Here is a 14,762-nt window from a genome sequence, read left to right on the forward strand (position 1 = left end):
GTGTTAAATTCTGTAACATTACTGTAGCAATCTCTTCATTGTCTGCTTGCACTCCAACAACATTAACTGCTGAGAAACTGACATCATTTTGTCAATGTAGTCACTCATATTTCTGCATTATGTAACTTTGTATTGTACAATACATATTTTTAAATAATTCTCATTAGACCTCCATCTTGGTACTCTGGTCGCTAGCAGCCGTCCTCTCGCTATTGCCGATGTTTGCTAATCTGCGCATGCGTATGCATCACAGTGAGCATGCGCAAACTACTCATAGTGATTGGTATGCGTTCACTCGCCCTGCAAAGACAGCCCAGTATAATGAGTGACAGGAGAGGCCGTTTGTGGGTGGTAACAGGGGCAGTGCAGTAAAAACGGGGGAGTAGACATGCGAACGCAGGTGTGACTGAGTATTTCAACGCCGTTTCAGAGGCATACATAATTAACAGGCAGCGTCAAAGAACAGGTCACCAGCCTTTTTTTTACACTGAAATCCTTGCAGTGCTTCCCATGCCATCGCTAGGTCATATTTGCATATGCTCTGTTCGAGAGTACGCATCTAGCAATGGGGTCTGAATCAGGCCTACTATCTGCAATGTTGTTTACTTGTCATTTGGTGATGTCTTCCCATGTATAACAGAGCACATTTGTTGCACTGACCTGCACTATCAGAGCATCACCCATTACCCCAGAAAATGGTGAATATACATGCAGGATGCCACTCAAAACATACTACTCACCCCCAAGTACATATTCCTCACTGTAGGTGTGCATAACATACGAGTTAGTAGGGTAATGAATAGTTAATGACCACATCAATATCTTACAGAATGACAATCTCTCAAAGAGAGTCTTATCTACCACATTGAGAAGGTAATTGGTATACACAACATACACCAGTACTCCTATATACAATATAACTGGACATTTACAATTGTTACAGTATATTGAATCTATATGCAATTTTAAATAATAATAATTAATACCCGTTCATTATACAATTGCATCCAGTACATTAATTTCTCTCACACTCCATACATTATTCAATCACCCAGTTGAGCACATCCCCACCCCAAAGTCCTCTACAGTAACTAATCCTTAAAGCTCGACCTCTCTGTTAGGGTATGCAACCACTGAGTAAATCCTTTACAAGTTAGAGAGTGCAGTTTGCCCGATTGTTTATTACAGGGGTTCCCAACCACGGTCCTCAAGGCACACTAACAGTCCAGGTTTTAAGGCTAGCCATAGCTGGGCACAGGTGACTTAATTAGTACCTCAGTTATTTTGATTTAACTATCTGTGCTTAAGCATGGATTTCACTAGAACCAGGACTGTTAGAGTGCCTTGAGGACTGTGGTTGGGAATCACTGGTTTATTACATAGCTTTTGTTATGTTTGTACTTTTGTCAGTTGGTGTGTTCAGAGATTTAGGGGAGGCTGGAAAATGGAAATGACACAAAATAAATTAAAAACAATAAAAGGAAGGGGGAAGTAGAGTGCTCAGGGAAAAAAAGTTATTTTTCACAAAACAAATATATTATGTATACTGTATATAGAGTCAATGTCTTCCTGCAACTACCGCACAGTACGGGTCCAGCACCTGCACAGATTCCTAACGATCGGGAATCTGTGTTCAGCAGTGCATTAGCGTGCACTGCTAAATAAGGCCCTAAGGGTCTAATTCAGGTTTGTTCGCAAGGCTGCGTTCGCACACAGACGGTCGATGTCTGCACTCTGTGCATGCATATGCATCGCAGTGCGAATGCGCGAACAGGCCACTGCGGTTGGGAAGAGATTGCAGCAAGCACGCAGTCCCATTTCATAATGATTGACATGAAGTGACCGTTTAGGGGTGGAGAGGGTATTGGTCGGCGGAAAGGAGGCATGCCTGTGCGTTTGAACGCAGTTACAGGGGCGTGCATAATTAAGCCCCTGCGGTTCTATACGCTGGCAGAGGTCTAGATGGCGACAGGAAGTTTAGCAGATTGTGAGTTAGGGTCAGGTCAACCACAACTGTGTGAATGGTTCCGATGTTAATTGATGTTACCGATGTTTTTGCTGACTTGCGGATGCATGTCATGGGAAGTGGGCGGCTTTATACATTGATGGGCGTCTTGTTATAGCCCTGTGGTTGCCATACGATTGAATTTATTAGCATATTTTTGCAGCTAGCAGGTGCGTGCGAATGCAGCAATGCGATCTGTGCTGAATCAGGCCCTAAGTCTATAAATTTTAAAAACATTCTTTAAGCATATTTTGTACCATAAAAAGCCATTGATAAATATGCTCCATTACCAATAAAAAGAAAACAATTTTAAGATTGGCTAGAATTTACATTATGTGAAAATATGTGAAAAGGTTTCTTAAATACCTGGCCCCAGAAAGAATTAACAGATAGATATAATTCATCCATGATGTACATGAGCCTCAGGAACACAGGATCTTCATAGGCGTACCTGTTCCCAAATATGATGGAGCTGATGATGTTGCCACTCACCTGCCTGAGGAGACAATTGGTGTTGAAGGGAGTCCCTAAATGGAAAAGAAAAGAACTTGTAGATGTTGCCTGCCAAGATTTCTTGTCAAGTTACCTAGAATTTGAGATGTAATAGTTTTGGTCCTCCCAAAACATGTTCTGTACACAAACTGTACCAAAATAAAGCAAAATTAAAATCTAAAAATATAGCATTAAAGTATATTTTATTTACTCTATTACAGGAGAAGCCACTGATGTGTGTATTGATTTGATTGTAATAAAATCTTCATTTGTATCTTTACAACCTATTTTTACATGATGAATGTGACTTTATTAGTTATTAATAACACTGTCCAGCCATGTACTCTATTGCATCTGAATTGTGCTTAGGCTCTTCATAGGCATACTTTGAGCATTTAGTTTATCACTGTGAGGTCACACCTCCTGCAGTAAGTAGTCTCCAGGAGTAAAGCAGGCGTATATGCTACCTTTTCAGACATGTGATGTTTAATAACTTTATACAAACATACCACATGAACAAGGGCTGCTTACTGTGATAATGTCTTGAGGAATGATCCTCATGTAGAAGGGATGACACATGACATTAGGCTTAATAGTATAAAGTGCATTCTTGAGCACAATTATTTTTCTTTTACTTCCTTTTTAATTTTCATTACGGTTGCCATGGGAGCAGATTTATCTAGAGTTTTACCAACCTCTACATTGACACTTTGTATGCATGAGGGTTGGTTTTGGGGCATGACAGATAGATAATTTGTTTTCCCTTTGTGATGTTTTCCCTTTGTGATGGGGACGATCGCTCTATCACTTGATTCATTGATCACCTTACTCACAACTGTTTTGGGTTACACTTTATTAGCACTTTTAGCTTAGCCTTTATAAATGTTTCGCTATCAAGACATGGTGATAAGATCCTCACATCCACCTACATGAAAGCAGTTGACTGCCACAATTATTTGAATTATTCGAACAGTAATTTCAAGCCTTAGCAAGACAATATGCCCGATTCAGAGTTGTACGATATGCCGCTGTTTATGGAATTGAACGACATCGTTTTGTCAATGTAGTTACTCATATTGCTGCATTACATAACTTTGTGTTGTACAATACACATCTTAAAATAATTCTCCAAAATAATAATAATACAAAACCCGCATCCGCTTTTCAAAACAGAGTTCTAAGCTGACCGTGGAAATGAGTCATGGTTCAACTTGGATCTCCAAAAGTGCTTTGACATGAGACTTGGCTTGACTCGGAACTTCTAAGTTTGATTGTTGTTTGTTTTCTGAAAAGCGGACCCCAGAATCACATCCATGTCTGGGAAGCAGCCAGATGAAAATGTTTCTTCTTATAGCCTGTAGGCTATAAAAGCTAATACCATCAAAAGATGGTGTTAGCTAATGGGAGTCAAGCTCTGAAAAGATAACGTTTTGGAGCTTGATACACTTGGAACTATGGGCCTGATTCAGACCCACTCGCAAGCGGCTGTCCGCTCGCAAGTGGGTCGATGTTGTGCACTGCGCATGCGCACGACGACGGGAGCTCCGTCGTGCGCATGCGCCAGACGTGACGAGCGAAGGACTTTCCTTCGCTCGTTGTGTCTGATCAAAGGGGGCGTGCTGTCGATGTTGATTGACAGCACGCCCCCTTTGGTGGGCGTACCGGGGGCGTGCCTCCCTGACGGAGGCGTTCCCAAGGGAACGCCTACCATCAGAAGCCGGCCCACTGACATCACTAGTGATGTCAGTGGGAGTGATTTTGGCTCTGATAGAGCCAAAATCACTCCGGGCCTTGCAGTTGAAAACCTCAACCGCAGACTCCGGCTCGCAGTGGCGATGGTCGCGATGGTCAAGACCATCGCAGCCATCAAACTGCACGCTCGTATAGGCTGTGGGTGGTGACCCACAGCTATACGAGTGTCCAGGAGGACGCTCCATAATTATGGAGGGCGGCCCTCATTCAGAGCGTGTGCTCTGCTCAGAGCGTACGGCTCTGAATGAGGGCCTATGCCTATTCGATTTTGCCATGCCTTTCACATTGGATGAGGTTTTCATTTTCTACCCCAACCTGCAGGATAGTAAATTCTGTGGTTTGGTTCTGAAAACAGCATCTGACATGTCTTGGTTTCTAAACATCAACAATAACGGCCACTTTGTAAATCTCCCCCTAAGAGCCTATTCGCAAATACAATATATGTGATCATATGTTATACACAGTCTCAAGTATAGCCCTTACCTATACTGACATTCCCATAATCTTTGTGTAGTTATCAATAATTAGGTGCAACCTACCATTGGTTTCCCTTAATGCCTCCACCAAAAAATGTGCCTCCTCTTGTATTTTTTCTTCTATGCTCCTTTTTCCCATTCCAAAAGTTTTGAGATTGAAAACAGAGAAACGACGCATCTGTTTCCAGTTTTCTCCATTGCCAAGTATCACTCCTGAGGAAGATAACACACAACATTTTTACAGTAACAAAAATCCATTGTAAACACCAACCCTTGGTGAGATCATCATGTATAAGCTGAGAGTACAGCAGCTACTGCATGTGGCTTTTCTAGGTAGAGGCGGGGGTTTGAGCAAATATTGAACAAAGATGTGTCCTCTGGTTTTTCTTTTATATATTCAATATGTATGTACTGTATATCCTAAAGAAGAAAAGCACTCATGATCTTAAGTTATAATGTTGTATTAAAATTATTCACATAAAAACGAGCAAATTCTGATGAAAAAGCATTGTAAGTAACACCTATGTTATAGGCATGATTCTGGCGAGTATGCCCATAGAATTAAAGCAAAAACATAGTGTAGTACAGGATATTCTTCTAAAAAACAGGTAATAATTTCAGATAATTAAAATAGTTTTTCTGATTGCCTAATTGGTTTCTCCACACAGAATTAGGTAGTTACATTAAAGCGAAAAGCAAGTCCAAGTGAGAAAACACTCCAAATAGATGATTAATAACAGGGTATGGTGACAGGTTTCAGTTAAAAAAGATAGACAGTAAAGAGATAAACAATGTGTAGATAGACAACAGATGTTAGACAGGCAATAGGTTGACATGGACTACAGGCTGACAGGGACAAAAGGTTGACGTGGTCAAAAAAAAGACACAAAAAACGGTTGACACATGCTTTTTGATTTTCCTAGGAATAGTGTTTGGCACTTACCAGAGGGTTAAGGTTAGGCACTATAAGGGACCATTAGGGTTAGGCACTTACCACACTGGTTAGGGTTAGGCAGTATGAGGAAGGGTTAGGCACCAAAGGGAGGGTTTGTGTGGTTCTGGTTTTGTTGTGAACCCTGAGTGGTATTAGGAGCAGACACTGAAGCAGACTTAAGAGAATGTGGTACTTTTAAGGAGTGGTTTAGTAGACATGAATATGGCAACATAAAAGTCCGTGTAGTAGTAAGGTGCACTTGGAACTGTAGTGAGGCAATGGGAAAAAGTCCAGGTAGTGACAGACAGGAGACAGTCCAGTATTCCAGGTTTTGTGAGGCTGAACTGAAGTGCAGGCTGAAGAAAACAAGATCCAGTAGCATGCAAGTGGAGGCAAGGTGCAGGGTACAGGAGACTCAGGTACTCAGGCAAGGGAGAGGTAAATGGAGGAGGCAGGGGAATCCAGCGGAGTTGGAGCAGGCAAGGTGAAGCAGGCTAGACAGGGATTCCAACGACTGGTGTACGAGCACAGGAACTCTCTCTCAGCTTCCGCTGAGAAACACGTTGCACTGGCAATGAAAGGGAGCTCTGAACTCCCTTAAATACCCAGTGCTCTGCCGTGACAGGCCAGAGAGAGAGCATGTGACACACCAGGATAGGGCGACTAGGTCACATGGTCAGAGGCAAGATGGCAGCACCCATTCCGGAGCGGAACGGGAACACAGACAGGCCTAACCAGCCCAGAATGACAACATGCCCGCACAGGACCATGCACAGCCAATTCTCCCCCAGACACCATCACCACCGCCAGACGCCCCTCGCCATAGCGTCCTCACAGGTATCACCCACTGACCACCATGCCGAGAAACCCTGGTCGTGATGGGGTTGGAAACATCTGTTATCTAGACATTGTCTATCTAATTCCTGTCTATATTTTTTATCAAACCCCATGGTGACAGGAAGGAGAATTTATAGTGCATTTAATTTTCAATAACATTTATTATCAGACAAGTGACATAATTGACTGTCACAGGCCTATTCTGACAATGTTTTAGTACAGAATTGAACAGTCAGCTATTTTTCTTAAACAAGGGCAGGTGTCATGCTTTATGCTGAGCAAGTCACTTCCTGTAAATACATTAAAGACAGGAAGATGGGAGCAGCTAGAGCCCCTCTGATGTCTCAAATTACTACAAAGGGTTAGAACAGGGAGTGACTGGCTATCATCCATCATTAAAAAGGGATTAATTACATCAAGATTCCATTGTTCTCCCCTAGGACTGAGTAAAACACTGGGGCATGAAAACAGCAAGTGGGAATTCATCACAACAAATTTATTTTACAGCCCCTCATTGAACTCTACCAATAAGGGGAGACTTATTCCTAAGAATACCCTTTGCTGGATAGATTTTAGTGGTGGAAATTGGAACCCTTTTTAAAAAAGAGGATGCAAGAGAGTTCCAGGTGTGTGTGTGTGTTTACGTATACGTGTACGTGTGTGTTTGCTTCTTAAAGCTACTTGTCTTGGAGTCGGCTTCTGCAAGTGTACTAAGGATTGTGGCTCGGAGTATTGTAGCTAATGGATTATAAGTATTTCTTGGGATTGTGGATTTGTTTGCTCCTTCTGGTTTATTCTACAATTATGGACTTGCAGACTTGTAGGCTCTGCTATACAGAAAATCCATCAAACTCCCATGGCCCGGCACCATTATATTATATCTGGACATTACTCACAAGCGGTGATGAGCACTCACAATAATGTTAGACATTGCCGGGATGCCTTCCTGGAGTAATTTGCTCTTCGGTAGTATCCCTGTATAAACAAGGATGAGGTACCACTCCACAGGCTTTACAATATATATACAGTATATATATAGATTCTGACAGGTGTCAGGATTCCATCACCTGCATCTGAACTGTCGGGATTTTAACCATACCCCCCCATATATAATAGATAGATATAATTACCATGTCATGAGAGTTGACAGAGTAGCAAGGTGTGCTGGGACTTGTAGTTCCACCATATCTGAATAGGCACAGACAACTTTCTAGTTACCCTTGGAACCCACAGACTGCTTACATTTTCTTGCAGAGCTCTGGGACTGAAGCACTATGTCCCAAACTGCAATTTTTCCACCAATGAAGGCCTCTGGATCAGGTTGTCAGCATGACTTTGGTCACTGACTTATGCCGCAGCCACCCTCTCTGCCATGGCCCCTTGTGGCCTGTCACATGTGGAGGCATATTGTGTTCTGGTAGATCTCGGGGGCCATTGGGAAGGGGAGGGCAACTCCATCCTGTCACCATAATGTCCTGACCAAATGATGTGCTCAGAGTCTGGTAGTGGCGCTCCCTGTGTGTGAACTTTGTTGTAGTTTGCGTATGCACTGGAAAGGGGTGGTCCTGTTCATAACTGGCTTACCCCACAGTTTTGCCTATGCCCGCCATAGGTCATAGTGGGGAGAGCTGTAGCTGATAAGACCCACCATGGCTGCCGCTAGTGTCATCTAGCAAATGGCACTCTCTTTATTGGCAGACTCACTGGCACCCTCCAGGTGTCGGCGCTCTTAGGCAGCTGCCTAAAGCTGTTTAATTGTTCTGCTAGTCCCTTGAAACATAAACATATTTCCATAGCAATATAATCCCACAAAGTTGTAATTTCAAGGGTAACATTTGGGGATGTAGTTAGGATGCCGGCTATTGAAATCCCGGCATTGTAAGCCCAAACTGGGATAAAATTAGGCATTGAAATCCTAATGCCATTCTAGATCCCGACACTGGAATCTTGACAGCCTCCATCCTGAAGAAGGTACATTGGGGCGTCTTAGCTGTTAGCCGCTTAGGTTTAGGAACCGCGGTGGTGTTAGGGTTAGGATTTGGGGGGCTGGATAGGGTTAGGCTCCACAGATGGGGTTAGGGTTAGGTACCACTGGGGGGGTTAGGGTTAGGCACTAGGTGGGATGGTTATGTTTAGGTACCAAGGGGGCATGGTTAGGTTTAGGCACTAACAGGGAGGGTTAGGGTTAAGGTGCGGAGTGGAGAGGGTTAGGGTGCAAGAAGGGAGGGTTAGGGGCAGAAGGGGGGGAGGGTTAGTATACTTACTCGACCCCTGTCGGGTTACCGAGCTTCTGGATGTTGCTGTTTGCATTTTGACAGCAGGCATCCCGACTGCCAGTATTTCATACCCAACCCAAAATTTATGAAGCAAAATATAGACAAATCTTGGATTAAACCTTAATGCACTCTAGGATCTAGGACTTTGAAAATATATCTATTCCAGCAGGCCAATGATCCAAAGCATACGGCAAAAGCCACATTGGAGTGATTCACCACAAAAGAGTTCTAGAGTGGTCCAGTTACAAGTGTGTGTATAACCAACTGCACAGGACATATATATTATTCTCCAATAGGTTTGGCACTCTGGACAATACCGACATCTGAGGGGTGCCTTCCTCAAAAAAATACAATACCCAGAGTTCCCTATAGAACAAGGTGGCACTACCATTCGTTTGTGAAATCAAACTGTATTAAAATCATTAATGTGACATCTGTAGCATCGACGTTTCAAAGCCCTTAGGCTTTTTCATCAGGATGAGTCACAAGAAGTGAAGCAAAGCAATCAACATTAACAGTGCAAGTGTCTTACCCAGTGTTGGACTGGTGAATGAGGTACCTACCGGGGAAATGCAGTTATAGGGGCCCATACTTAGGGGAGTGGCCAGCCATCAGAGGGGGTGTGGCTACCTCCACAAAGGCTTGGCTAACCATTAGAGAGTTCATGCTCTGGGCCCCTTTAAAATATATATATATATATATATATATATATATATATATATACATACACAGTCAGGTCCATAAGTATTGGGACATTGACAGAATTTTCAGATTTTGGCCTCTATTCACCACCACAATGGTTTTGAAATGAAACAAACAAGATGTGCTTTAACTGCAGACTTTCAGATTTAATTTGAGGGTAATTACATCCAAATTGGGTGAACGGTGTAGGAATTACAACAGTTTCAATATGTGCCTCCCACTTTTTAAGGGGCCAAAAGTAATGGGACTATCAACTCAAAAGCTATTTCATGGACAGGTGTGGGCTATTCCCTCATTATTTCATTATCAATTAAGCAGGTAAAAGGTCTGGAGTGACATTTGCATTTGGAATCAGTTGCTGTCAACTCTCAATATGAGATCCAAAGAGCTGTCACTATCAGTGAAGCAAGCCATCATTAGGCTGAAAAATCAAAACAAACCCATCAGAGAGATAGCAAAAACATTAGGTGTGGCCAAATCAACTGTTTGGAACATTCTTAAAAAGAAAGAACGCACCGGAGAGCTCAGCAACACCAAAAGACCCGGAAGACCACGGAAAACAACTGTGGTGGATGACAAAAGAATTATTTCCCTGGTGAAGAAAAACCCCTTCACAACAGTTGGCCAAATCAAGAACACTCTCCAGGAGGTAGATGTATATGTGTCAAAGTCAACAATCAAGAGAAGACTTCACAAGAGTGAATATAGAGGGTTCACCACAAGATGCAAACCATTGGTGAGCCTCAAAAACAGGAAGACCAGATTAGAGTTTGCCAAACAACATCTAAAAAAGTCATTACAGTTCTGGAACAACATTATATTGACAGCTGAGACAAAGATCAACTTGTACCAGAGTGATGGGAAGAGAAGAGAAGGAAAGGAACTGCTCATGATCCAAAACATACCACCTCATCAGTGAAGCATGGTGGTGGTAGTGTCATGGCGTGGGCATGTATGGCTGCCAATGGAACTGGTTGCCTTGTATTTATTGATGATGTGACTGCTGACAAAAGCAGCAGAATGAATTCTGAAGTGTTTCGGGCAATATTATATGCTCATAATCAGTGAAATGCTTCAGAACTCATTGGACGGCGCTTCACAGTGCAGATGGACAATGACCCGAAGCATACTGCAAAAGCAACCAAAGAGTTTTTTAAGGCTAAAAAGTGGAATGTTATGCAATGGCCAAGTCAATCCCCTGACCTGAATCCGATTGAGCATGCATTTCACTTGATGAAGACAAAACTGTAGGGAAAATGCCCCAAGAACAAGCAGGAACTGAAGACATTTGCAGTAGAGGCCTGGCAGAGCATCACCAGGGATGAAACCCAGCGTCTGGTGATGTCTATGCGTTCCATACTTCAGGCTGTAATTGCCTGCAAAGGATTTGCAACAAAGTATTAAAAAGTGAAAGTTAGATTTAGGATTGTTTAGTTTGTCCCATTACTTTTGGCCCCTTAAAAAGTGGGAGACACATATAGAAACCATTGTAATTCCTACACCGTTCACCTGCTTTGAATGTAATTAGCCTCAAATTAAATGTGAAAGTCTGCAGTTAAATCACATCTTGTTTGTTTCATTTCAAAGCCATTGTGGTGGTGAATAGAGGTCAAAATATGAAAATTCTGTCAATGTCCCAATATTTATGGACCTGACTGTATATAGAAGCCATTGGTGCTCCAGCACTCACATGACTGTAATCCAGAAAACTTGCTCATGTGCCCTCCTTTATAGGGAACAGCGTCCCCACAATACAAATCCGAATAAGGCGGCACTCAGTGGGCCTGATTCAGAGCCGGACGCTCTGACCAGAGCGCTCGCTCTGAATCAGGGCCCTCCTACCTAAACTTGGAGCGGCCTCTTGGACGCTCGCATAGCTGTGGGTTACCACCCACAGCTTATGCGAGCATCCATGATGATGGTCGCGATGGTCAAGACCATCACGACCATCGGGCTTGCGACGAGACCCTGCGGTAGGGTCTCGCTGCCGCAAGCCCTGGGGTGATTTTGGCTTTATCAGAGCCAAAATCACTCCCACTGACATCACTAGTGATGTCAGTGGGGCTGGACCCAGACAGTAGGCGTTCCCATGGGAATGCCTCCATCTGGCAGCCACGCCCTCGGCATGCCCACCAAAGGGGGCGTGCTGTCACTCACCATCGACAGCACGCCCCCTTTGGTGCGAGACCCCGAGCGACGGCTACCCTGTTGCTCGCCAGATCTCACGCATGCGCACGACAGAGCTCCCTCCGTCGTGCGCATGTGCATTTGGGTACCATCGACCCGCTTGCGAGCGTCCTGCGCTCGCGAGCAGGTCTGAATGAGACCCAGAGTCCATATGCTGATATAAATATTTGGTGTTTATTCACACATTCATCGACGTTTCAGGGCCATCTGCCCCTTCTTCAGGATGGCAAAAAGAATATGACATACATATCGATTTAAGTAACTTACCCCACCGGACATGTAACACCTCCTCCGCGCCGCTCTGGATCCCGGAACTCCAGTACTCACACATGTGGCAAGTTGTTTATTGTCACATTTTTTATCATATCGATAGAGATATTAGGTTTGTATCATATTGATACTTTTTTAAATGATGCTCACAGGTACGTTTTCACACAGTGGGTTTTTCTTTTTGGGAACATGTAGTTTGATCGGAGTGTTTAGCCCTGCATTTTTTAATATTATTAGGTTTCTTAATGAAAGTATACAAGTTTTATAACAGTGGTTCTTTAATTATTTTTAGTATGTCGCTGTATATGCATACCACATTTAGCCAATGTTGTTTGTTTTGTCTTCACCTGTGATTTTTTGTTTACACACTAGATGATGTTACCACGGCAACATGCTAGCATACGTGCTAGGTGCATCATCCGATGCACCGGACAGCGTCACAGAAGCACCAGTCACGTGCGTCTTTCATCACGGGGGAGTACTGGAGTTCCGGGATCCAGAACGGCGCGGAGGAGGTGTTACATGTCCAGTGGGGTAAGTTACTTAAATCGATATGTATGTCATATTCTTTTTGTCATCCTGAAGAAGTGGCAGATGGCCCAAAAACATCGATGAATGTGTGAATAAACACCACCTATTTATATCAGCATATGGACTCTGAGTGCTGCCTTATTCGGATTTATATATATATATATATATATATATATAGTAAATACTGCTGGTGCATGCATGATAATGTGCCAGATTAATAACAGCAATGCATTGTAGAAAATACACCATAGTCCTGTGCAGTAAAATGTAACATATGTATAATGTATAATTCAAGTGCACAGTCTGTAACCTGATCCCTAGGGGAGGGGGTGGGCCCTCAGGCAGTGGGGCCCACCAGGGGTTTCCCCTGTACCCCTGTGGGCCAGTCCGACCCTGGTCTTACCTTATAAACCCCAACCATGCTGCAACTCCCTCCCCGCAGCGCTGTCTCCGGAGAGGAAGGCGAGACATCCGTCAGCCTGGACACCGGAAATGACAGGAATGATGACTCGGGAGGTTGCCTAACAACCCTCAATGTTGACTGTCTTATTCAACCCCAATGTTAGCTTTAAGCCATAGCTCACTCCTATTGCAGTTAAATAGGGACCATACCCTGTAAGGATCAAATGAGCAAATCAACTGACCTTTATAGAAAAACATTGAGGGCTATTATTTCATTGAGTCCTCTAGGCGCAATGGTGTATCCAACGTGACTCACATTGGCTCAGTTTTTTACAATGATCACCCCCCTAATGTATTTAGGGATGTGATCGATGATCTTATATTTTAAGGATACCAAAGGGTGCTGAGCACCCCTGAAATGAAGCGCCACTGGCAGGAAGGCACCCCTCAGATGTCTGTATTGTCAGGAGTGCCAGACCTATTGGCGTATATGTATGTGGTGAGTTGTTAACCCCACGTATGCCAGGGCACCGGAATCATCTGCTCTATTTATCTATTGACTGTTTTATATCAATTTAACCACGCAGCTTGTCTGCCTACCCATATGGGGGGACTTGTTTTTGGTACTACTATCGTCTGCCAGGACCATTTATCTATATATGCAGCATGGAATTACCAGGAGCACTGCCTGACCCTATTTCCTTCATTGGAATTCAGCAACACATAGGTGAAACCCTTAGCTTTACAAAAGAACAGGCTTCTGCCATCCTGTTTCAAGCATCCACATAGAGTGAGAGTGTGACTTGTACGGCAGACCAGATATCAGCAATTGCTCAAATGGAAGAAAAAGGAGAAGGATTTCCTCCAACATGGTACTTCATTGTTGGACTACTTTCGTGCCAAGCTCAAACCTCGCGGCTTCCGCATTCGTAATACTCCAATGATTGGCCATAATATTGCAGAATTTTGCCGCCAGTGGATTAGCATTTTAAATAAATGCAGCTTTGATTTGATGCTACTAGAAATCCAGAAAGCGGGCAAGGAGTTGCAAACCTCTAAATTGAAAATAACTAATTTGCATGTACAGCATAAAACCCTCCTGGAGGAGAGGAAACAAAGCATTAAGTTGGAAGCTCATTGCAAACAGTACAGGCTCGAAATGAATAAATTTAAAAAGAACAAACCTCGTAAAGTTCAAGCCGACTATGAAGACCAAAGAGTATACCGATGGCTTTCGGGCACGATGCCCAGGAACGTATGCGTCCATCTTGGCACAATAAACAACAACAACGATGAGAATTACACAAGTCTAATAGTGACAGTGACTTTGTAATTAATGATTCAGATGAATCTAATCCTACACCTAATATCCGTACGTCCCACATCACGAGGTCAAAAAATGACAATCCCGGACCAAGCCCACTAGACGGGGGAAGGGGGGGGAATCGGGAAAATAATTAATATTCATACTTTCTTCTTGAAAGTTAAGCAATACAGAAATTTCCGTGTTGGATTGGGGTCTATCCTTTATGCCGAGCAATCCCCATCAAGATCTACCCTGGAGGATGGACTTACATAAATGTAGCCATTGTTTGAGAATCAAAGAGTTTTATCTGCACAAACCTGCAGTATAACCTGACCCTTTTGATTACTTTTTCAGAATACATCCACATTCTTCCTTTGACCCTCCATCATCCAACACCTCTTTAAGAATATTTACGCGTCTACTTGATGAATCCATTACTAAATTCAACAAGGCTCCAATGAAGCATTATTTTAATCTAACTCGGGAACAAAGATCAGCTTTATTTAATCTTGCGAAGTGTGAGGAAATAGTAATCCGCCCTGCGGACAAGGGTGGTGGCATTATCATCATGAACACTAATAAATATCTCACA

General features: G+C 43.2%; 1 protein-coding gene across 1 annotated transcript in view; it reads right to left on the reverse strand.

The window, feature by feature from the left end:
• Window positions 1–14,762, reverse strand: part of LOC148502841 (cytochrome P450 2A13-like) — a 71,821-nt gene that overhangs the window by 40,662 nt on the left and 16,397 nt on the right. Inside the window, exons 4-5 of the mRNA XM_088449296.1 lie at window positions 4,789–4,938; window positions 2,372–2,532 (exon numbers count right to left, since the gene is read on the reverse strand). Coding sequence (XP_088305422.1) covers window positions 2,372–2,532; window positions 4,789–4,938 — 311 coding nt within the window. The remainder of the gene's footprint in view (window positions 1–2,371; window positions 2,533–4,788; window positions 4,939–14,762) is intronic.

Source organism: Taudactylus pleione, unplaced genomic scaffold (assembly GCF_031769625.1).
Source record: "Taudactylus pleione unplaced genomic scaffold, aTauple2 ptg000481l, whole genome shotgun sequence".
Classification (NCBI taxonomy): Eukaryota; Metazoa; Chordata; class Amphibia; order Anura; family Myobatrachidae; genus Taudactylus; species Taudactylus pleione.